Consider the following 20,764-nt stretch of genomic DNA (forward strand, 5'->3'; position numbering starts at 1 on the left):
TCACAAGTGGTACTGGCGCAACGAGTTCCCGAAAGCTGCAAAACTCATAGAATATGCACAGGAAGACGCTACCCGATATAAGGGGTTAGTTCAGAAAGAGTTGACGAAGCTCTATACTTGGCCAAACCTAGAGATGACTGATGACCATTTCTTTACACCTGGCAAGGGAATCTTTGCTACATTCGACCGTGAGGAAAATTGGTTTAAGAAAATGGGCTTCTACGAATACCAGACTCATTACACCTTCTCCGATAGTTGGGATAAGGAAATGATGCCGGTAAAAATTCTTGTCCCCAACGATTTGCCAGTCGGACATAAAGCTCCGGTTATGTGGTTCTTCCATGGTGGTGGCTATGTACGTATCGCTATGAACAAAGCACATGCAGACATCTGCTGATAAAGTGAAAGTGTACAGGAGCTGGCGACTTCCCCGCTTGGTATTCTCAAACGGCTGTCAGTAGGGCCAAAGCCAAGAAAGCTATCATTATCGCGCCGGAATACCCCCTAGGCCCTGAAGGCAACTACAAAGACATCGTGGACTGTCTGAGGGACTTCCTTGTCTAGTACAAGGAGGATGGCTGCTTCGAGTCTGGCTTCACAAAGTGGACAGAATGGCTTTATAAGCAGATACCTGTGCAGAACTTTACCATCGACAAGGACCACGTGTATGTCGAGGGCGAGAGCGCTGGTGGTCAAGCGGCCGTCACCGCATTGTGGCTGAACGCTGCAGAGGATGGGCCGAACCTGCCCATCGACGTGGCGCTACTTCGATACCCGATGATCGCGCATTACAAGCGTAGGTGGGACAAGATCGCCGACAAGGATGGCAAGGTGAATTACATGGGAGTTTGCTTCACGAAGAAGGACGTTATGCAGCGCGAAGCCAACATTACAGACTTGACCAAGTGGCTAGAAAGTCACAGTCTCGTGCCAACTTGCTCGTCGCGCTGGCCTTCTGTGGGCATGGCTTTCGCCTTCATTCTCTCCGTTACAGAGAGATGGCAATGGTATTTCCAACGCCAACATTCTCTCCCCAAAGCTAAGAGAGACGAACTAGACTATATGGACGGTATTGAGCGGGCGAACAATACTCAAGCTAGTGTCTTGCATCAACTTCTCCCGCCCATATACATCTTTCATGGATGGAATGACCCAAACTGTCCTATCGATAATACTCAAGAGTTTGTGAGAGTATTGGAAACGAAGTACCCGGAACGATACAACAACGATAAGAATCTGCGATTCGATATCGTGAAGAGGCTGGCGGTGAGAAAGAGCGGAAATCCGGATGGCTCCATCAATAATGAGTATAGTTCCGATAACGTTGGGCACGGGTTTGATTACTGGCTCAACGAGACGGAGGAGAAATTCTTGAGAAATGCCTATGATTGGGTTGGTGACCGTTGGAAGACTAGTTCGTAGTATCGATCTTGCCTTCGAGGCAGAGGGGACATTACAGGAATGGTAGATTAGAGTACCAATACTCATTCAAGTGCTTCTATGAGTAATCTCATCTCCTACGTATATGAAACGCCATGTCTCTCAACGCCAATGATTAAACAGCCTCTGGAAAACTATCAAACCGCATCCAAAAAGGTTACCATAACCCTCCCATGAACTCCATGGATGATTCCGAAATGATAGCCTAGTCTCTAAGCCTGTAGCCAGTTTAACCATACAAGGTCCCCTTCGTCCGCTCACTAGCCTGCGTCTCGTTATGCAAGTGCTGCGTAACATCCATTGTGACCGTGATGTGCTCCCGGCTCAACTTCTCCTCCTTCCTACTCGCCAACAACCTAGCAATCTTGAGAATATTCTTAATCTGGCGTCCATTCAAGTCCATCCTCGCCAACTCCACAAGCTGCGCCTTATCAATAGTATGTTCCTGCGAACTCGAATCCAAAAAGTTCTTCCATACCGTCTTGCGCGAGTCGATGGTGAGACCGGGGTAGTCGAGCGAGATGTGGATGCGGGATTGGAATGCTGGATCGAAAGTTTGAACACGGTTGGTTGTGAGAAACATGGTACCTTCGTAGTATTCCAGTACGCGCAGGAAGATGGAAACGAGTTTGTTGCGCTCGAGTTCGTGCAAAGAACGTTGCTCGAGGAAGACGTCGGCTTCGTCGAGAAGGAGAACGGCATTCCAGCGGCTGCACATTTCGAGAATGTCTTGGAGCTTGCCCTCCACTTTGCGGGGGTCGAAACCGAGGTCGCCGGCGCTCATCATGTAGAGGGGAACCTTCATTTCTTCGGCTACGGACTCAGAGGTGAGGGTCTTGCCGACGCCTGGGGGACCGCAGAGCAAGATAATCATGCCTTTCCCTTTTCCTTCGATTACGTCGTCAAAGGTGTCACGGAATTTGCGTTGGGATTCTGTGAAGCCTAGGATCAGCTCTTTCTGGTTCTTGGGGAGCACTAGGCGGTCGAAAGCGTCAGTTTGCCACTCGATGTCCTTGACGCAGTTGACGAAGAAGTTTAGCCAGAGCTTGTTCTTCAAGCTGTAACCACGGAGCAGAGGTGAGCAGATGAGCTTTTGCTCGGTAGTCAATGGCGGATGTTTGGCTGCGTCGTCTTCATCCGCAAACGCGCCATCGATTGGCATACCGCTATCATCTTCGTCTTCAAACTCCTGGCACTCTTCCTCTTCGCCCTCATCGTACTGGCCTGGAGGTGGTGGCGGGGTGGGATCCTTCTGGTTTAGTGGCGTGACGTAGATCGCTTGGGCGGGATTGAAGCGGTTCCAGCCGTATGTGTCGATGACAATACGACCTTTGACATTGTACTTGTCCTTGTTTCCGAATTGACCCTGCCTCCACGCGACACCCTGGTATGCCCGATAGTTTGGACCAGCGAGGGTTTCAGCCTTAGCACCACGTTCGATGAGCCGAGCGCGGATGGCTTCACCCTCTGGATGGAACTCGATGGGGTAAACACGCAAAGATGTGATGGCGCGTGTACCGGTATAGACGGAAATGGAGAGATTGATCTTGTTGGAACCGAACTTGGCTCCATCCCAATCGACGTATTTGCATGTCAGCCAGAAACATGGCACGCCATTACAGTCTACTCCATACTTCGTCTCGACAAGTGTCATGGCGGTTTCTTGTCCGTCCTGCCGAGCAAAGACTGTCGCACCTGGCTGGAATAAAGTCCACAAGTGCTCGTAAGTCATGACCTTCTTGCTCTTCATATCCTGAGAAGTGTCGATCATGGTTTTGAACTCTTTAGTAAGGATTTCTTGGAGCAACTCAGCGTGTGCTTTGGTTGTACGCTTATCTTCCGTGTCATCGCCAAGCTTTGCGATAGCGTCCTGCAGCTCAGCCCATCGATGGATGAGTGGCTCGAACTTGCCCTGGAACTCGAGACGATTGAGACCCACTGTGACACCCGGGTAGTTCTTGAGTACACCAGCAAGTAGCTTCTTGAGTAGTGGGCTCTGGACTACGACGGAGTGGATGGACAAGACTCGTCGGGGGTCTCCATAGACTTTGACGTTTCGCACAAGCAGCGCCCACTTGGCAGTCTCATCGTTTTCGACGGGATCGCCAATGTCTTCTGGAATTTCCTCCTGCCACTGGAAGCGACCTTTCTTGTCTTCCTTGCCGGAGTAAAGATGCTTGAGACCGCTCTTCATTCCCGGCTCGCAGGGCTCCTCGTCCTTCTTGTCGTTCTCTTTAGCGTCCTTGCCATCAGCAACGCCATTCTCAGCCTGCTTTCGGCTTTTACCGTTGACGAGTACATGTTTGACGCCATTAGTCTTGGCCTTTGACTTGCCATTAGTGATGGGCTCGTCTTCTTCTGATGAAGACGAAACAGACGGCGATCGAGGCTTGCGATTGAGTCTCTCGCGCACTTCCTTCGCCATGATCTCACGCAGGAATTCCAGTTGTTGTATGCTCATCTGTTCTTCGGCGGGTGAGTCGCACATGATCAAGTCGGTTTCTGACAAGCTCAATCGGATAGCCTGGGTATATGTGGTGGAGTCTTGTCGACGTTTAGCCGGCACGAGTGCTGAATTTGGATGCCAATGGACAAAGAGCCGGTTGGGTGAGAGTGTGAAGTAAGAGAAGCTGAAAGGCGAGCTCTATAGATGTGGGCTGAGGCTTCGGTGTGGCGATTGGGAGGAACAATCTCAGTCTTGATGATGAAGAAAAAACAATTCACGTCGATTCTCCAGCTGGAGGATTGACCGTACAAGAAGAGGGTAAGAGAAGTGAGGCTTTGAGAGAAATAAGTACCTCGCAAGGCTACACCTCGTGAGCCAAGAAGCCAGTCAGCCTTGCCTGTTGCCTGGAGAGGAGTGGAACGTCTGCCTGTTGTAGATCTGGTAGCGGTTATTCTGCTCTCAAGGGCTGAAAATCACGCTCTTGATCTCTTGTGGGCGGCCTCTAGGTATGTATTCGTACTTGATGTGATTACTGGAGTGCGCGGTGCGCTGTCAATGTCGTCAGGTCACACAGGCGTCAGCTGTGGCGTTGCTAAATTACTGGATTGCATAATCGCCGCAAGGGCGCAGAAACGAGTTGCATGATGTTACCCGAGATCTACTGCCTTCACCAGATTCAAGATGTCTTTGCAACGTTTCATCCTCGCCATAGTCAATGATAAGAGGAACGATCCAATCTCACCTCCTTATGGTGATGTCTGAAAGTCTCCGCAGTGGGGGGAGACAGGGCAAGCTCGACTTGGTAATGTCAACACACAATTACGCATTCGTGGTGCGAGTGGGGAGCCATGCACATAGACGAGATAAGATGAGATAGGACGGGAGTACTGATCGAGTGGTCGCGTTGTTGGACGCGGATCCGACTGGTGAGGCTGATGAAGCATGGTTCGGTGTGGCGGTGCGTTTTGCTACCCCGCGACCGGAGCCGGAGTTTGAGCCCCACGCTATCTTTTTCGTCACCCATGCGCTGACTAGACATTTTTTGCGCGTCGACATAAAGAAGGCATCACGTCAAGCCTCAGGCGCTCTTTAGCCCAAAATGACTACTCACATCAAAGTACCCTGCTCGTCCGCCAACATTGGCCCCGGCTTCGACGTCATCGGCCTGGCGCTGAACCTCTACCTTGAACTAGACGTCACAGTCACCAAGAAGGAGAAATCAGAACACTCACTCAACTGCAAGATAACTTATGAAGGCGTAGGCGCGGAAGACGTCCCTCTCGTTGCGCAAGACAACCTCATCACACGAACGGCCGTATACGTGCTTCGATGCCATGGCATTCGCGACTTCCCTTCCGAGACACACGTTCACGTCAAGAACCCGATACCACTCGGACGGGGACTGGGCTCCTCAGCCGCGGCTATTGTAGGAGGCGTATACCTGGCGAATGAGGTCGGCAACCTCAAGCTGTCGCGAGCGCGCATGCTCGACTACTGCCTGATGGAAGAGCGCCACCCAGACAACGTCGCAGCGGCTTTGTACGGAGGATTTGTCGGCACATACCTCAACGAACTATCGCCCGAAGACACTGAGCGCCTTGAGATCCCTCTCAGTGAAGTTCTGCCACAACCCGCCGGTGGTGTAGACACGGGTCTGCGCCCACCCGAGCCTCCGCTCAACATTGGTCACTACACCAAGTTTGACTGGTCGCCCGCCATCAAGTGCATATGCATAATACCACAGTTCGAAGTGTCCACGGCCAAGGCGCGCGCGGTATTGCCAGAGTCGTACTCACGCAAAGATGCCATCTTCAACATGCAGCGACTGGCTGTCTTGACCACTGCCCTCGGTCAAGCCACACCAGACCCCGACATGATCTACACAGCCATGCAAGACAAGCTCCACCAACCCTACCGTCGCGGCCTCATCCCCGGTCTTACCGAGATCCTCCAGTCCGTTACCCCACAATCACACCCTGGCCTTCTGGGCATTTGTCTCTCAGGAGCTGGCCCCACCATACTCGCCCTCGCGACCGAAAACTTCGACCAGATTGCAGAGCATCTGCTACAAGAGTTTAAGAAGGAGGGTATAACATGTGACTGGAAGCTCCTTGAGCCAGCCCAGGAAGGCACCACCGTGACACGCCCTTCGAGCACCTCACAGCCAGCGGGCGAGGCCTTGACGTACGCATCGTCAGGTGTTAGCATCGATGCGGGCAACCAGCTCGTCAAGCAGATCAAGGCACTGACTGCCAGCACAAAACGACCGGGAGCCGATGGCAAGATTGGTGGATTTGGCGGCTTGCTCGACCTGCAAGCAGCCGGCTACACTGAGGCACCGATACTCGTGGGCGCCATTGACGGTATTGGTACCAAGGTCAAGATCGCCTTCGAAATGGGCAAGCACGACACTGTTGGTATCGACCTTGTCGCCATGAACGTCAACGACCTCGTTGTACAGGGCGCCGAGCCTCTGATGTTCCTCGACTACTATGCTTGCAGCAAGCTAGATGTGGAAGGTGCTGCCAAGTTTGTCGAGGGCGTCGCCAACGGCTGCCGGCAATCTGCATGTGCGCTTGTTGGTGGAGAGACGGCAGAGATGCCCGGTATCTACCAGTCAGGCGAATACGACGCCGGTGGTGCAGCCATCGGTGCCATCAAGCAAGGCGCGACTATCCTACCAGACACAGCGTCCATGACCGAGGGTGATGTGCTCATCGGCATGGCCTCAAGTGGAGTCCACTCCAACGGCTTCTCGCTCGTCCGAAGAATCGTCGAGACACAAGGCATCTCGTACTCAGATGCGTGCCCGTGGAGCTCAGGTGAGAACCTCGGGACCGCGCTCCTGACACCCACCAAGATCTACGTCAAACCACTACTAGCTGCAACCAAGCGGGGCCTCATCAAGGGTATGGCCCACATCACGGGTGGCGGCTTAACGGAGAACATTCCTCGCATGTTGCCCAAGACCCTGGCTGCCGAGCTCGACGCAAAGAGCTGGCCGCTTTTGGACGTGTTCAAATGGCTCAAGAGCGCGGGCCGCTTGGAGAACTCGGAGCTTGCGAGGACTTTCAACACAGGTCTTGGTATGGTACTTGTTGTCAGCCAGGAGAACGTCAGGACGACCATGGACCGACTACAGGAGTATGGCGAGAAGGTCTACGTGGTGGGTAATCTGAAGAAGAGGACAGATGCGGATGAGGAATGCATTGTCAACAACATGGATGTCTGGGGTTGAGCAAAAGTCTTGCTTTATTGGTTCATGCACACATGTAGTGGAGAGACGATACGCCATGTACGGAGGTCATTTTAGTCTGGACCATCACCGGGAGCCTCCGCGGTTGCAGCGGCAGCGGCATATCAAACAATATATATACCCACCTTTTCTCAAGCTTCTAGAGCAACATTAAATCCACTCGGAATGTTGTTATATCATGGTTCTTCAGAGAGACACGCGTCTGCTGCCTCAGATGGTCCTTTGTTGTGACTAAGGGATTGTATCACGAAACGCTGATATTAGCCGTGGTCCAAACCGAAGAGCCTCACGATCGCGTCATGCATTTGGCTGACGGGGGTTGATGGAATGACAGCTGAAGACAAGGCGCTACGCACCACCCTATTAGTTCGTATGCATGCACGCCGCGGCTTATTGTGGGGATGCATGGCTTGTTCGCTGCGAGGACGCGTAAAGTGTCTGCTTACCTGAATATTTTGCCAACCTGCGCAGGCGTTTGATGAAGTCTAGATTCATCACACATACATATCCCTCCCTATAAGTTGTTTCGTTGACGACTGCTCAGGCAGCGTTGGGACTGGTTGTCGCGACTTCGCTTGTTATCATGACAGGCTAGATGATCGCGATTGCATGATCGTATACCAGCGTGATACAAACAAGCCCTGCATCCCGCTCGACCTTCTAGAACGTCTCACCGCTGCCACAACGCCTTAGTTGCCTTTCGGTTACTTCATCCGTGGGGTACTGCACGTAGAGTGCCGCTACGCCTACGACGGCGCTGGCTTTGGCTTTTGCTTGCGAGCCGAGCAAGTTATGGCCATGGCGGTGTTGACATGTCGTGTTTGTGTAATAGATTGCGCGAATCGCGAATCCAAAGCTAGAAGACGCGATATTCAACACTACTATAGACGACCAAACACATGGGATCCATGGCGTCGCAAAGTGCAAAGAGAGAGACAGCAGCTGGGTAAGAGTCATACTGCGCTTCCCAACAAATTCTGCTCCCTTCCGTGACGTCGACATGTGAGAATGCACGTTCAGTTCGGCATGCCTTGGTTCCGATAAGGGACTTTCTGGCACACGTTTGGCGCCGCGGATTTAGTTGTGGGTCAGGGATGAGGCCATACACAGGGTGGTGCAGCGAGTGCGATAGGATGGCTCTGTGCTGTTGAGGGTTATGGAGCTGCCGCATCGAGAAGCGTGGTGGTGTATAGGCAACCATGTTCGAACGTGTCTCTCTGCTTCGCGGCTGAACAAGGGCGGGGCGCCCCGATTTCCCTGGCCGCTCTTGTGCTCGCCTATCAGAGTTTCGGAGGAGGTGGGACTAGAGGGACTTGTGTTGCGCCTACGGACCGTTTTCCAGACGGCCCTAACTATTTTTTTCTTTTGCGTCCCGGGCAGGTCAAGCAAGACCCAACTCCCGAACAAGGCACGCACCACACACACCCCCCGAAATCTGACAGCATTGCAGTGCAGCCAGCCATAGCCAGCCCAACGCAACCCAGGACAGCCTTGACCACCTTGCCTTACCCCAACCCGGCAACCTACCTAGCCCTATCTATCGCGTCACCCATCCCATCATCTTACCTTGCAGTCCGCTCCGTCTTATATCTTTACGCCGTCCCCCTCCCCCTCCCTCCAACATGTCCGCTCCCCACGACACGCCCGCCCACACCACACACCCCATCAACACGACGACGCCCGCCGACCCCCCACTCAAGGGCGACGCAACCGCCGCGCACCCACCCCCGCAAAAGCCCGATCCAACCCTTTCCTCCAACGACCATGGCGCCGCCCAAGGAGGACAGTCCACCCCCCATCCCTCCCCCGCCGCCGAACTCACCCGTCTTAAAAGCACGCTGAAGGCCTCGCTGCGCCAATTCAAAGACTTCCCCGAGCCAGGCATCTTGTTCGAGGACATCCTGCCCATCTTTGCCAACCCGCAATTGCACGAGGGACTGCTGCGCGGTCTTGAATTGTCCATCGAGCAGCAATTTGGCGCCTCGGGTGCCAAGCCTGATGTCGTTGTCGGACTCGATGCGCGTGGGTTCCTGTTCGGACCTAGTCTGGCGCTGAGGCTGGGTGCAAGTTTTGTGCCCGTCAGGAAGAGGGGCAAGTTGCCTGGTCCGTGTGAGACGGCTGAGTACAAGAAGGAGTATGGAAGCGACTTCTTCCAGATGCAGGCGGATGCTATCAAGAGCGGGCAGAAGGTGCTCATTGTTGATGACATTATCGCAACTGGTGAGGACTTTTCCTTCTTACGCGTATGCGGCGCGACCAATGTGGAACAATTGCTAACGAGATCATAGGTGGCTCCGCAGCTGCAGCTGGTTCTCTGGTGAAGAAGCTAGGAGGAACTATCATGGGTTACCTTTTCATTCTCGAGCTGGACTTCCTCAAGGGCCGCGATCAGCTCGATGCGCCTGTACACACATTGCTTTCGGGCCAGGAGGAGAAGATGGTGCAGTAGATCTGTAACATTGGGATGAATCTCGACTCGATGCCGTAAACAAAAAAACATGATATAGATGGGTGGTTGGGGAATTGCATATGGGCGGCGTTGGCGGTTTGTATAGTCACGATGTATGCGCGCTGAGATGGGAAAGCGCTGCGAAGATTTATGATGAATACGTTCAAATCCCCTCCACTGACAACTGGTCACTATGATGCGTACGAAGGCTACATTAGACTGTTCTTCTTGTCCATGACGCCGAGGTCACGCCTGCCTGAATGCGCACCGCTCTCCGTCGCAAAACTCGCAGTGCCCAAAATTTCCGCTGTTTACCCCTCCATGCCACAGGACATCCCTGCATCGTGCTGACACAGCAGCCACCAAAGAGGAAAGTGGGGTAGCTTCCGATGCCGGTCCCGCCTCGTGTCACTGCGATAGGGCGGACGCGCTCATCTAGGTGCGCCTCCGCCGACGATAGCCTTGGTTTACCTGACGTAGATAAACTGTCCCATGCTGCTGATACGCACAGCTACATTGCGAGCTTTGAGAACTTTTCCCTCTACCATTACTTCTACGACATCTATACTACGGCAACAACGTCCAGTATACTCCATTGAAGCTACCAGAAAGATGTCGGACATTAAGAAGGTTCACACCGCGAACGCGTGTCCTCGTAAGTTGTGCTGAAATATCTAGTTGTTGTGAAGAAGCTCTGCTAACAGATGATGTAGCTGCTGGACCCTACGTACGTCTCTCCTCTTTCCTTACGAAGCTCCAATGAGCTATACCAGGACGCTACACCTCGACATATACAGTGCTAACGGGCACACCACAGACACAAGCCATTGTTGCAGGCCCCAATGTCTTCGTCTCCGGTCAAATCCCCGCCGATACCAAGGGCAACTTGATCGAGGGCAGCATCGCGGACAAGACCAAGATGTGCTGCGAGAACATCAAGGGTATTCTCACCGAGGCGGGTGTTGCTATGGACAGGATTGTCAAGGTGCGTCTACGCCAGCGAAACACGTCTTGTCCCATTGATATGTGGCTTGAGAGGCATACCGATCCTGAAGGATTTGAAACGCGGGTAAAACAAGGTACTGATTGCGCTGACAGGTCAACGTCTTCCTCGACGACATGGCAAACTTTGCCGAGATGAACGGCATGTACGAGCAGTACTTCTCCCACAAGCCTGCGCGCAGCTGTGTTGCCGTCAAGCAGCTGCCCAAGGGTGTGCCGGTCGAGATTGAGTGCATTGCGTATACTGGTATGAGCTCGAAGCTTTGAGGCATGGAGAAGATGTTGATGATGCACAGGCTAGACGAATATCGCCCACATGACACAGGAAGGAACGTTATTGCATGACTTGAGGGTACAGTCGAATAAGAAGTAGGCTAAAATCGGAATGCACCGCCACCAGAGTCTGAGCAACGCGCATGAATTGTTATTGCACTGCCTCGTACCTTGCTTTCAACTGGTGCCTTGCTGACCTTACCTGAAGCTGACAGCACCTAAGACCTCATAACCCATTACCTTTCGCGTTTCTCCATCAATGTCCTCAAACTATCCACACAATCATTCCTCTGCGCTATGCGACTACTGCATGTCGACACCGATGGCTCCTTCAATCTTACTGAGTTCTCCTTTGAGATACCACCTTACGCTATCCTTTCTCACACCTGGGGCGAAGATCACGAAGAAGTCAACTATCGCGACATCGTAGAAAAGAAGGGTGCCACAAAACCCGGGTATGCGAAGCTTCAGTTCTGCGCGCGACAAGCTGTGCGAAACCATATTCGCTATATTTGGGTGGATACAGCCTGCATTGATAAAAGCAGTAGTGCGGAGCTATCGGAAGCCATCAACTCGATGTACCGTTGGTATCAGTGTGCTGCTGTATGCTATGTGTACCTCTCGGATGTGACCCACAAAGTTATGCAAGCTGATGCTCGGATCATTCAGAGCAGCAGGTGGTTCAGACGCGGTTGGACACTTCAGGAGCTCATTGCTCCCAAGTCAGTCCAATTTTTCACTGCTGAAGAGATATACATCGGAGACAGAGCTTCACTTCAACACGACATAGTTGAAGTCACGGGAATACCGGAAGCTGTTCTGCAAGGTCGTCTGGACGCGATCAAACATTGCACAACACATCAAGTACTATCATGGGCAAAACGACGCCAAACTAAACGTGAGGAAGACGCTGTATATTGTTTGATGGGTCTGTTCGACGTCAACATGCCACTTCTCTACGGCGAGGGGCGCACGCGAGCACTTCGAAGGCTTTTTATCGAGATCGAACAGAATAATCGGCATGCGACCGTCATTGAAACATACAAGACTCTAGTCCAAACGCCTGACTACATAATACAGGTGCGCATCAACCCCAGCATCTGAAAGATATCACTAACATGTGTTAGGATGTCTATGCTACCCTCTCCTCACCCATCGCGATACCTCTTTTCATGATCATGTTCTATACAATAGCCTCTACCTCTTACAAGGTAGTTACCATCATTGATACAGCCTATTCTATATTGGTGTGTCTGCTTATCCTTATGATTTTCTTATTGATGTGTCTGCTTATCCTTATGATTTTCTTGAGAGGTGTTTTCATTATACAGTCATTAAAGTTCGGCACCACCGCAACAACTGCTGTAATTCTCTTATTGCTATTTCAGATCGACTGATGAAGCCTGGATAAGTTTTGGAGATGAGGTCAGTAGGTGAAAGAGAGCGTCAATATAGGTCGAGCGAAGTTGGGTGCTCTATGTGCAACAGATGTCATTTTACTCGTCGAACACCATTGACACCTAAGATTTCAGCGGCAGACATGGTGTACACAAGTGCTACTCTTTCGTCTTCAAGTACGAGCGAATAACTCTTTTTTCTCTCGCGAGGTCGTGAGTTTCAACTTGACGGGAAAAGTCAATCGTTGCGTCACAGCTCAGCCTCTTGTCTTTATCGTTGGAGACCAAGCCTGCACAAACCCTGGCGATCAACAGTTGTGGCTGCTCAATGCGAACGCACACCGTTTAGCGGGGGCTAATCAATACACGTAATGCTTCAGCCTCGCTGGACAGCGCCCGCCCTCGCATCTTTTAACATCACTCGGCGTCCTGCCTCGCACCGACTAGACTGAAACAGAATAAGCTCGAGGCTCTAAGATGTGTAGTAGTTGTTGATGATGTATAGGATGAATGACACACCAGCAAGGCGCAAGTTTGAAGGCAGCGGCGGCGCTGACTTTGATGCTGGCTCATGACAACTCAGTCAATTCGTTCGACATAATATCAACAAGCAAGGAAATTTAGCTCATGTCTTCGACTCCATACATGCAATCTTGTGTGCCGAGGTCTCATTCTTCGACTCCATACATGCAATCTTGTGTGCCGAGGTCTCATTCTTCGACTATACCTTGCCTGTTGCAAGCATCGCAATCTTTTCCTATCAGCGATACCGATGTAAGTTCTCCAATTACCATAAGCGTCCACTTTTTTTCTTTAGCTGTTTCATTCCGCATGTAATTAAGGTCTAATTGTTGTTGATCTGCCGATGTCATACAGGCTTCATTGATACAGCGAGTGGTCGCCTCGTATGGTAAGCGCCCACACGACAATGGTTGGCTGACACGAAGACAAACTGCTGAAGCGAGCGCTAACATGAGACGATCTCCTCGCGCATCTCGTGCAGCCTTGCTGTACCGACGTAATTCAGTGGCTCCTATAATTAATGTCGTACCATTTGTTTCCAGAGTAATCCGGCGTGTGCGCGTGCCGCACTATCTGCATCATAATCATTTACAGCTCTCAACACAGGCGCTCATATGCGCCTCTTACAGGCTACATCCGACAACGACTTCAGCCTCGTCGAATATTTTGATGACATCCCGCCATATGCGATTCTTTCTCACACCTGGGGTGCGGATCATGAAGAAGTCACATTCAAAGATATATACAAGGGCAAGGGTAAAGGCAAGACAAAGCTTGGATACGAAAAGCTGCGGTTCTGCGCTGCGCAGGCGGCAAGAGATGGATTGAAGTTCTTCTGGGTTGATACATGCTGCATCGACAAGGGTAGCAGCGCCGAACTCTCTGAGGCTATCAACTCAATGTACGCGTGGTATAAGGGCTCAACAAAATGCTACGTCTATCTCTCGGACGTTCCTTGTCGGATCTTGGATATCATACGGCAAGAAATCCCCGTAGACACTTTCCTGTCGAGCAGATGGTTTACGCGCGGCTGGACCTTTCAAGAGCTTCTCGCACCGGAAACATTGGTATTCTTCGCTGCAGATGGAACCGAACTGGGAGACAGAGCGAGTTTTCTAGAGGGTATCGCACGCCAAACGCATATTCCTATCGACGTCTTACAGGACAACAACTACGCTGTCAACTATAATGTCGAGAAGAGGATAGACTGGACAATGCATAGGAGGACAAAACGCGAAGAGGACGCAGCATATTGTCTCCTGGGCTTCTTCGGGGTGCAGATGCCGCTCATATACGGCGAGGGTAGAGCGAGGGCATTTGCACGATTGCGGACCGAGATCAAGCGACACAGATTTCAAAAAAACTTGCTGACAGTTGTATCTTTCATGAGATTCCTCTACGATGGAGTGGTAGGTCAGCTCTCAGCTTACATCTCGTGTATTGTTGCTTACAACCATCATAGATGTCCGTGATACGGCCGATCTTTGCCCCCCTGGTACCTAGATGCATGTTGGAGCCTTTCAGGAAGGCTCTTCATTCGGAAACATATCGGTTCATCTGGGATCTTACCTATTTCATCGTAATCTTCGGTGCGGCGATCTCGTCTATCGTTTACTTCTTTTACTACTTACGCGCATTCGACGTGGATACCACCACCACAGCCATGGCGGCTCTCTTCTCGTTGTCCTTCACGTTATGCGCTAAGTGTATCACCAGATGGACTACAGCAGATCAGGTATTTCACACTGTAGGAATATTTGGCTTGCTTTTCAGCCTCCATGTTTTACATAATTTGTACGAAACTCAGCTAGATCTTGCGTACAGTATCAAGTATGCCTCTTGCACTAGTGGAAAGAGGGAAGTATCAATACCGCATCTATAAGATAAATTGAGCTGATCTTGTTGCAACGATAGAGTGACCAAAGCAGCGATGTTGACACTCTCCATGTATACAACTAGGCAGAATGCATTTGCTATCTCTATGATGCACTAAAATTAACACTGTTATGCTCTTATCAGAGAGTGGTCTGTGGCAATGTTTCGCGCAGGATCTAGAGTTCTTGATCCTAGAACAACGTGCCTGGGTGAACTCCTGGTAGTTGGCTGACGCGAACGAAAGTGATTACGAAGGATCAGATCTGAGACAACACAATTATGCATCGCGCTCAGCCTCGCTCTATCTATCGACTTATCCTCCTCATGCTTACCACAGATGGTACTGTCATCTCGAATTAATTCTGCCCATTTAAATTAATGTATGCTACAATCATTCACGTACCTGAATGCATGCATTTATGTGCGCCTTCTTACGCTACAACGTAGGATGCAACCAGCCTCTTTGGGTATATTGCATGATCTTGGCTGTGGCACAGCAGTTTCACAGCTGAAAAGCCTCCGCATTTTGCGTTGGTGGTTGCCTAATGCTCACCACGTTGTAAGTACGTGTATAAGAATATCTGATTTTCTGCTGTGTGATCACCAATAGCATATTGAGACCAACCTCTTCTAAACTATGGCATTGAAACAGTGAGTTGCTCAAGAGCATAGTCAAGATCGGTCGCTGACCTTTTAGTACTTCTCGACCACACCGTAAACGTACCAAACCGTTGATACCACAACCGTTCGAAACCATATCTATCAACCGACTACCAGTCTGGTTAACAGGTCGATCGCCGGCACTAGAATCAGGAAAATTCTACCCCGAGCTCGACGTCAATCTCTACCGAAACCAATTGAGCGATGAGAAGCATGCAGATCTGGATGAGCGAGCAAGTACGTTGCGAACGCGAGCTGTACGAAATCAGGTACTTGAGGCTTCGGAGTTCAACTGGGAAGTAGATGCATGGCGCGACGTATTCAGTTTGATTAGGGACGATGACACATTCCGAATGTTGTACCAATTCTTTGGCTCACCTGCCATCAATCTTCCAAGCAGAAAGATCTGACTGTTATCCCAGAGACAAACGACCATACGAATTCATCGAAAAAGACGGGAATAACAAAATGTCTGTCAAAAGACGTATACCTGATGCGACCATGGGTCTAAGGACCTTTAGTGGCTCAGACATCGACCATGGTTACATATGCGAAGTGGATGATTGCAAGATTAATCACGACAGTATGCAACCCAGCGAGTCTCTGTGGGATGACCGAATCGATCGCCAGTTGCTTGACTCGGGGTGTGGGTTGATAGTTGATGGGGTATGGGGCGAGTCAAATCTCATATTTCCGTTTGCTGTATATGAAGCGAAGAAACGCGCGTCCACTTGGGAGAAAGCTGAGGCCCAAGTTTACCATGCTTTTAAAGTTTATCTGGCCATGCTTGACGACCTAGCTCGAGATCCTTCGGACGTCACAAGATATCAGTGTGAAGAGAGTACGCAATACCAACTCTTTGGCTTCACCTCTTGTGGGTCATCCTGGAGAGTATACATAGCATGCTATTCCTTAGAAATGTGTGTGAGTAGTATATCCAGGATACTTCACTCTGCTTTTACCTCGAGCTAATAAGAGTACAGCACGCGGAAACCATATGGGAGGGCGATGTCAAGGACTTCAGTCGGGCGTATGAACTCATCTGTCTCGTGGATCAAATCCATGATTTCGCTGCTAATCAGCATCGCAAATTCGTCATCGAACATCTTGAAAGATGGCTCGTACATTGCGAAGAGCACGACCCGCCACTATATCAGACAGATGACGTTTTGAGATATCTAGCTGATCCGATATGGTTGAAGATCAAAGAAGCATCTACAAAAGCCAGATATGCCAAATCCGTCAACACTCGTTTGCAAAACAAGCTCAAAATGAGAGAAAATACTCATGGTCGTCATTCAAAAAGACCGCAAAAAGGAAAGATGACCAGAGTCTCAAGCACGATCCAGATCCAGAAGAGGCGTAACAGTGGTCATCAATCAAACACGGCGAACGGGTCGAAGCCAAAGCGGCCCCGTGGACGACCTAGGAAATCTGCGAAGACGCCAGTTAATCCGCCATCCAACACTACTACTAGAAAAACCCGAAATCGCGCATGAAGCGGGGATGGGCGGCCGGGCTATCTATATTCTGCTTCTCGAACAGAATGTATCCAGCAAGATTGCCAGTAAGATCAATGTTGGCCCTGTTGCTGTTTCTATCATCACACATAGACATAGATGGTCATAAAGGATATATAGACTCGATTTGATTCTATGGGACAGGAGACATACCTACAGAAGTGTCCTCGGAGACGAGCCTCTCAACTCTCACCTTCTTTCTGTGCCTTTTGAATACGCATGGGAACGTTTGAGCGAGCAACTTTTGCGATGTACTTCTGCCAGCTCACTAATTCAGTTCGCGACGCTTCGAACGACGAATCTTCAGTTTGGTAGGGCATCGCTACCTAGGCGATAACGTTTATGCAGTAAGTGTTGATCTAGAAGGATGTGATTCCATAAGATTAGAGGCGAGCGCCGTCAAAACCCATGGGTATCGAATTGGAAGCTGACGAAAGGTACGCTGACAGTACACCGTTGTTAGGTAGCCAAAGCTGTGCTGTGTAACTTTTCCCGTTGTACGAGTCAGTACTAAGCACTACATCTCCTACCAGAACCTAATCGGGCTCGAATTCAGAGGAGCCATTGAAGTTGTGCTAGAATGAATTAACCCCGATGTATGTCAGCAGCCAACGTTCTGTCGCTGCGGTAAGACTTCGCACCTACGCTGCACGCGAGCGGGAGAGGCATTACCCAAGAAATTGAGTGACTGGATGTTCGCGCGAGCACGATCGATTGATTATGTACGAGCACTGTTTTGCTCCACAGTCAACTATCGTTAATTAGGCTAACCTTTTCGGCTACTCGGCGCAGTGGAAATAAACCTGCATCCTGACAGTCTCCGGCCGAGATTGGACGAGGGTCGGACACCAGACACCTTGGAACATTGAAACTCATAACACAGTGTATTCAGATGCGTTCAGAAGAAATCAAACCATCTAAGGGTAATAGAACTGAGTTGAAAAGAACGTATCTAAGTATTCCCGGCCGGGTGACGCCTTGCGGCTCGGGCCGAACTTCAGCCACCTCGGCGAGGTAGTTTCATCGAGACGATCAGGCAACCAAAGGCATCCAAAGGCAACCAAAGGCGCCCACAAAACCCACTGCAAAGCCTCAAGAAGAGGAGCAATGCCGCCTTTAGTCCTTACTTTTGTACCGTCAGTCCACAATTCGTTGCTTCTCATGTAAACCACCAATCAAAAGACCTAAAGCGCGGACTAAGTAAAAGCTTGCCGTTGTGTTCGTGCACTCCTCTGATCAAGTCAACAGTATAAGTAGGTAGCTATGGTTGCTCGCTGTCTTCATCTCTCTACACAGAAAACCACAGATATACACCTTCATAGTTAGCACCTGTCAGCACAATGGTCCAACTCCTCCCTTACGTTGCCTCTCTCCTAGCCCTCGGCCAGGCCGTTGTTGCTGCCAAGGCAGTTACATCCTTTTCCGAATGGGTTGATGGTATCCTTGAGAATCCCGATGGTGAAAACATGACACCCGAGGAGGTCGTCGTTGCCTTCAAGAGTGGACAATTCAATTCTTCACCGTCAGGTATGTCCACCTTCTGATCCATACATCGTGCCTGAATGGAAGCTTACCTTTACCGATCTACATATAGCCAAGTTCAGTCGTAGCTTGTACGAGAAGCGCGCTACCTGCTATGAGAGCGCGAACACAGATTGCCTTGTACGTGAAACGAATCAGTCACTCAAGATGCTGGGCGAGGAAAGTCACTGACATCACCCTGCTTGACAGATCACAGATGCTGTTGCATGCATCAACACCGTCGCCCGCAAGACCAACTGCCGCAACGTCTATCTGCAATGCCAGATCAACACGGCCGCATTGACGACCGACGGTAACAAAGACTCTTCCTGGTAAGCATTCTTATTGAGAACTTAAACAGTCCTGCGAACTAACGTTTAACCTTATTAGCAATGACGTTGCTCGTGGCGCAGGATTTATCTTGGATGCTTGCGTTGTTTCAGGTAGTGATAGGGTGCAAGGGTCGGAATTCGCATACGGAAATGGAGCAGAGCTGGTGCGACTTCGGAGACCTTGATTACAAGCAGTGAATATCTTAAGAATGTAATTTGCTATCTTGTTGGATAAAGAGCATACAATGTGTCTCTACGAGTGACACCAACATTGTGTCAGATTTAGATATGAGAGGCACGGCGTTCTTCAATGGCACCATCTAAACTCCTAGGCGACAAGCCTCTGAGATGCGCGTTACTAGGGACGTCGACGCGACTATGATTTCTATTCGCGAGTGGGCTGCCGTGATGTACCGTGCAAAGTTCCAAGTTCTTGGGTTCGCAAGGGATGTCTGGGGTAAATTTCCGGGTAAAGGTGCCTGACGTATGCTGCCACTTCTGGAGCTGTAGGGTAGCGAACACCAAGAGAAATCGGATTGTATTCATAGTGATGTTTTCGCATGGGTGTTGTTGATTGAACACTCTTCGAAATCTCCATACTGGCGACTCGACGTAATGGACATTCGTTTCCTAGCTTCAGCAGCTGTTACAGCGTTAGCCACGGTTGGCCTTGCAAGTGCAACAGTAGGTGTATTCGATATCAATGACCTCCTGCAACCAGATCTACAACATGTCCTCGGTTCAGGCGGAACCCATCACGATGCGCCATGGTCACACAAGCCATACTGCATTACCAGCTCGTATCTTACCACATTGGATCAGGAATACTGCGTCTACACATCCAACACAACAGGCCCACATGGCCTTTCCCTCGTCTTCTCCCCGGCTTCCGCGCATTTAGCAACAAAATATCTCGACGACAACCCAATCAATAGTTTCCTAACGCAGCAAGACGCTGAACGTCTGTACCTTGGCGGCCAACCATGGAAGATCGTGGACGTACCTGGGAAAGCGAAAGGCGTAGTAGCTACTCGGAAGATCAAGATGTACGAGACATTCATGATTGACCAAGCAGCTGTTGTGGTAGACGTAGAAGCCGAGAATGCTTTGACCGATGAGGAGAACAAGAAGTTGTTGAAGAGGGCGGTGGATCAATTGCTCGTGCCGGGTATGATTCGAGATATGAGTGCTGCGCATGCCGGAAACAGAGGCGACGCCAATGAAGGTGATGAAGAACAGGACACAGAAGGGAGATTGGAAGAAGATATCATGAAGACAAATTCTTATGGAAGTACGGTGGCTGAGGTCAGCTCGAAGGCGTTATATCCACTAATTTCAGTAAGTCACGACGTGAGGTATACGAAGTATCACGAGACTGAACGTACCAGCGAATAAACCATGCCTGCAACCCAAATTCCTTCGTTCTCTTCTCTCGCGCTGGCGTCTCAATGGCCATAAAAGCCTACCGCGATATCGAACCTGGCGAGGAAATCACCGTATCCTGTAAGATACCCACAAACTCCCCCAATTAGCCATACTGATATAACTTGGACCTCCTCCTAGGCCTCCCCTCTCCGAAACGCCAATCTTTAATAAAGCGCTGGGGTTTCAAATGCACATGCGACCTATGTAGCCTCCCTACCCAAGAACGACAGGCTTCAGATCTCCGCCGCACCGTGATCGCGCAAGCCGAGGAAAAGATCATAGAACTAGCGCAAGAGTACAAACTCACCGAAGCGATCTCTCTGGCAGTAGAATCTGTGGAGATGATCAAGGAAGAGGGGATTTGGTCCATGTTGACTGATGAGTACGCCATGTTGGCGATGCTATGGTTGGAGAAGGGGGATAAGGGGAAGGCGGAAATGTACGGTAAGAAGACGCATAGGCTGTTGGCAGACCTGGGATTCTTGGGTATTGGAGAGGAGAGGGAGGCGTGGAATTTGGAGACGCTGTTGACGAACATTGGAGGGCTGGGTGGTATGGGGAAGGCATGGAAGAAGGGCCCGTTGAGAGGCTGAGAGCAACCGTGGTTAGAGCAGCATCATTGCTTGAAGATTAGCTGTAAGTAGCA

The 20,764-nt window shown here is 50.5% G+C and overlaps 10 protein-coding genes across 10 annotated transcripts; 9 read left to right on the forward strand and 1 right to left on the reverse strand.

Moving 5' to 3' along the window:
• Positions 1-133: 133 nt before the first annotated feature.
• CC77DRAFT_1033605 (alpha/beta-hydrolase) lies at positions 134-1,422 on the forward strand (the record flags this gene model as incomplete). Its single annotated transcript, XM_018526811.1, has 4 exons — positions 134-355; positions 409-558; positions 589-1,266; positions 1,309-1,422. The coding sequence occupies 4 exons, from the start codon at positions 134-136 to the stop codon at positions 1,420-1,422; spliced, it is 1,164 nt and encodes a 387-aa protein (XP_018382532.1).
• Positions 1,423-1,669: 247 nt separating this feature from the next.
• On the reverse strand, positions 1,670-3,928 carry CC77DRAFT_1033606 (P-loop containing nucleoside triphosphate hydrolase protein; the record flags this gene model as incomplete). Its single annotated transcript, XM_018526812.1, has 2 exons — positions 1,670-3,798; positions 3,874-3,928. 2 exons carry the CDS (start codon positions 3,926-3,928, stop codon positions 1,670-1,672), a joined length of 2,184 nt encoding a protein of 727 aa, XP_018382533.1.
• Positions 3,929-4,851: 923 nt separating this feature from the next.
• Positions 4,852-7,522, forward strand: CC77DRAFT_273060 (phosphoribosylformylglycinamidine cyclo-ligase-like protein). The gene has a single exon (XM_018530973.1). It carries the CDS (start codon positions 4,986-4,988, stop codon positions 7,122-7,124), a length of 2,139 nt encoding a protein of 712 aa, XP_018382534.1. The 5' UTR covers positions 4,852-4,985; the 3' UTR covers positions 7,125-7,522.
• A 1,242-nt stretch (positions 7,523-8,764) lies between these two features.
• CC77DRAFT_1033608 (adenine phosphoribosyltransferase) lies at positions 8,765-9,591 on the forward strand (the record flags this gene model as incomplete). The annotated part of the gene is made up of 2 exons (XM_018526813.1): positions 8,765-9,362; positions 9,431-9,591. The coding sequence occupies 2 exons, from the start codon at positions 8,765-8,767 to the stop codon at positions 9,589-9,591; spliced, it is 759 nt and encodes a 252-aa protein (XP_018382535.1).
• Positions 9,592-10,097: 506 nt separating this feature from the next.
• On the forward strand, positions 10,098-10,947 carry CC77DRAFT_1023281 (YjgF-like protein). Its single transcript, XM_018525634.1, has 5 exons — positions 10,098-10,246; positions 10,305-10,318; positions 10,409-10,576; positions 10,690-10,840; positions 10,890-10,947. The coding sequence occupies exons 1-5, from the start codon at positions 10,204-10,206 to the stop codon at positions 10,892-10,894; spliced, it is 381 nt and encodes a 126-aa protein (XP_018382536.1). The 5' UTR covers positions 10,098-10,203; the 3' UTR covers positions 10,895-10,947.
• On the forward strand, positions 10,946-12,365 carry CC77DRAFT_1023284 (HET-domain-containing protein). Its single transcript, XM_018525635.1, has 3 exons — positions 10,946-10,962; positions 11,075-11,946; positions 11,994-12,365. Exons 2-3 carry the CDS (start codon positions 11,164-11,166, stop codon positions 12,261-12,263), a joined length of 1,053 nt encoding a protein of 350 aa, XP_018382537.1. The 5' UTR covers positions 10,946-10,962; positions 11,075-11,163; the 3' UTR covers positions 12,264-12,365.
• A 1,034-nt stretch (positions 12,366-13,399) lies between these two features.
• On the forward strand, positions 13,400-14,288 carry CC77DRAFT_1064382 (HET-domain-containing protein; the record flags this gene model as incomplete). Its single annotated transcript, XM_018528719.1, has 2 exons — positions 13,400-14,198; positions 14,248-14,288. The coding sequence occupies 2 exons, from the start codon at positions 13,400-13,402 to the stop codon at positions 14,286-14,288; spliced, it is 840 nt and encodes a 279-aa protein (XP_018382538.1).
• A 1,009-nt stretch (positions 14,289-15,297) lies between these two features.
• Positions 15,298-16,819, forward strand: CC77DRAFT_1064383 (hypothetical protein; the record flags this gene model as incomplete). The annotated part of the gene is made up of 4 exons (XM_018528720.1): positions 15,298-15,311; positions 15,358-15,678; positions 15,743-16,244; positions 16,304-16,819. The coding sequence occupies 4 exons, from the start codon at positions 15,298-15,300 to the stop codon at positions 16,817-16,819; spliced, it is 1,353 nt and encodes a 450-aa protein (XP_018382539.1).
• A 904-nt stretch (positions 16,820-17,723) lies between these two features.
• CC77DRAFT_1097585 (hypothetical protein) lies at positions 17,724-19,027 on the forward strand. Its single transcript, XM_018529901.1, has 4 exons — positions 17,724-18,367; positions 18,435-18,502; positions 18,572-18,693; positions 18,752-19,027. The coding sequence occupies exons 1-4, from the start codon at positions 18,181-18,183 to the stop codon at positions 18,876-18,878; spliced, it is 504 nt and encodes a 167-aa protein (XP_018382540.1). The 5' UTR covers positions 17,724-18,180; the 3' UTR covers positions 18,879-19,027.
• On the forward strand, positions 18,909-20,758 carry CC77DRAFT_279285 (SET domain-containing protein). Its single transcript, XM_018530987.1, has 3 exons — positions 18,909-20,031; positions 20,082-20,196; positions 20,257-20,758. Exons 1-3 carry the CDS (start codon positions 19,309-19,311, stop codon positions 20,709-20,711), a joined length of 1,293 nt encoding a protein of 430 aa, XP_018382541.1. The 5' UTR covers positions 18,909-19,308; the 3' UTR covers positions 20,712-20,758.
• Positions 20,759-20,764: the final 6 nt, after the last annotated feature.

The sequence above is a fragment of the Alternaria alternata genome, assembly GCF_001642055.1.
Source record: "Alternaria alternata strain SRC1lrK2f unplaced genomic scaffold CC77scaffold_19, whole genome shotgun sequence".
Classification (NCBI taxonomy): Eukaryota; Fungi; Ascomycota; class Dothideomycetes; order Pleosporales; family Pleosporaceae; genus Alternaria; species Alternaria alternata.

What these genes read in the sequence shown, in the direction of transcription:
- CC77DRAFT_1023281 (XM_018525634.1), top strand. Translation starts at nt 10,204, where the DNA reads ATGTCGGACATTAAGAAGGTTCACACCGCGAACGCGTGTCCTC. An exon ending in CTATGGACAGGATTGTCAAG is followed by an intron (nt 10,577 to 10,689) that starts GTGCGTCTACGC and finishes TTGCGCTGACAG; the next exon opens with GTCAACGTCTTCCTCGACGA.
- CC77DRAFT_279285 (XM_018530987.1), top strand. Translation starts at nt 19,309, where the DNA reads ATGGACATTCGTTTCCTAGCTTCAGCAGCTGTTACAGCGTTAGCCACG. An exon ending in CGTTATATCCACTAATTTCA is followed by an intron (nt 20,032 to 20,081) that starts GTAAGTCACGAC and finishes TGAACGTACCAG; the next exon opens with CGAATAAACCATGCCTGCAA. An exon ending in CGAGGAAATCACCGTATCCT is followed by an intron (nt 20,197 to 20,256) that starts GTAAGATACCCA and finishes ACCTCCTCCTAG; the next exon opens with GCCTCCCCTCTCCGAAACGC.
- CC77DRAFT_1023284 (XM_018525635.1), top strand. Translation starts at nt 11,164, where the DNA reads ATGCGACTACTGCATGTCGACACCGATGGCTCCTTCAATCTTACTGAG. An exon ending in CGCCTGACTACATAATACAG is followed by an intron (nt 11,947 to 11,993) that starts GTGCGCATCAAC and finishes AACATGTGTTAG; the next exon opens with GATGTCTATGCTACCCTCTC.
- CC77DRAFT_1097585 (XM_018529901.1), top strand. Translation starts at nt 18,181, where the DNA reads ATGGTCCAACTCCTCCCTTACGTTGCCTCTCTCCTAGCCCTCGGCCAG. An exon ending in ATTCAATTCTTCACCGTCAG is followed by an intron (nt 18,368 to 18,434) that starts GTATGTCCACCT and finishes ATCTACATATAG; the next exon opens with CCAAGTTCAGTCGTAGCTTG. An exon ending in GGTAACAAAGACTCTTCCTG is followed by an intron (nt 18,694 to 18,751) that starts GTAAGCATTCTT and finishes TAACCTTATTAG; the next exon opens with CAATGACGTTGCTCGTGGCG.
- CC77DRAFT_273060 (XM_018530973.1), top strand. Translation starts at nt 4,986, where the DNA reads ATGACTACTCACATCAAAGTACCCTGCTCGTCCGCCAACATTGGCCCC.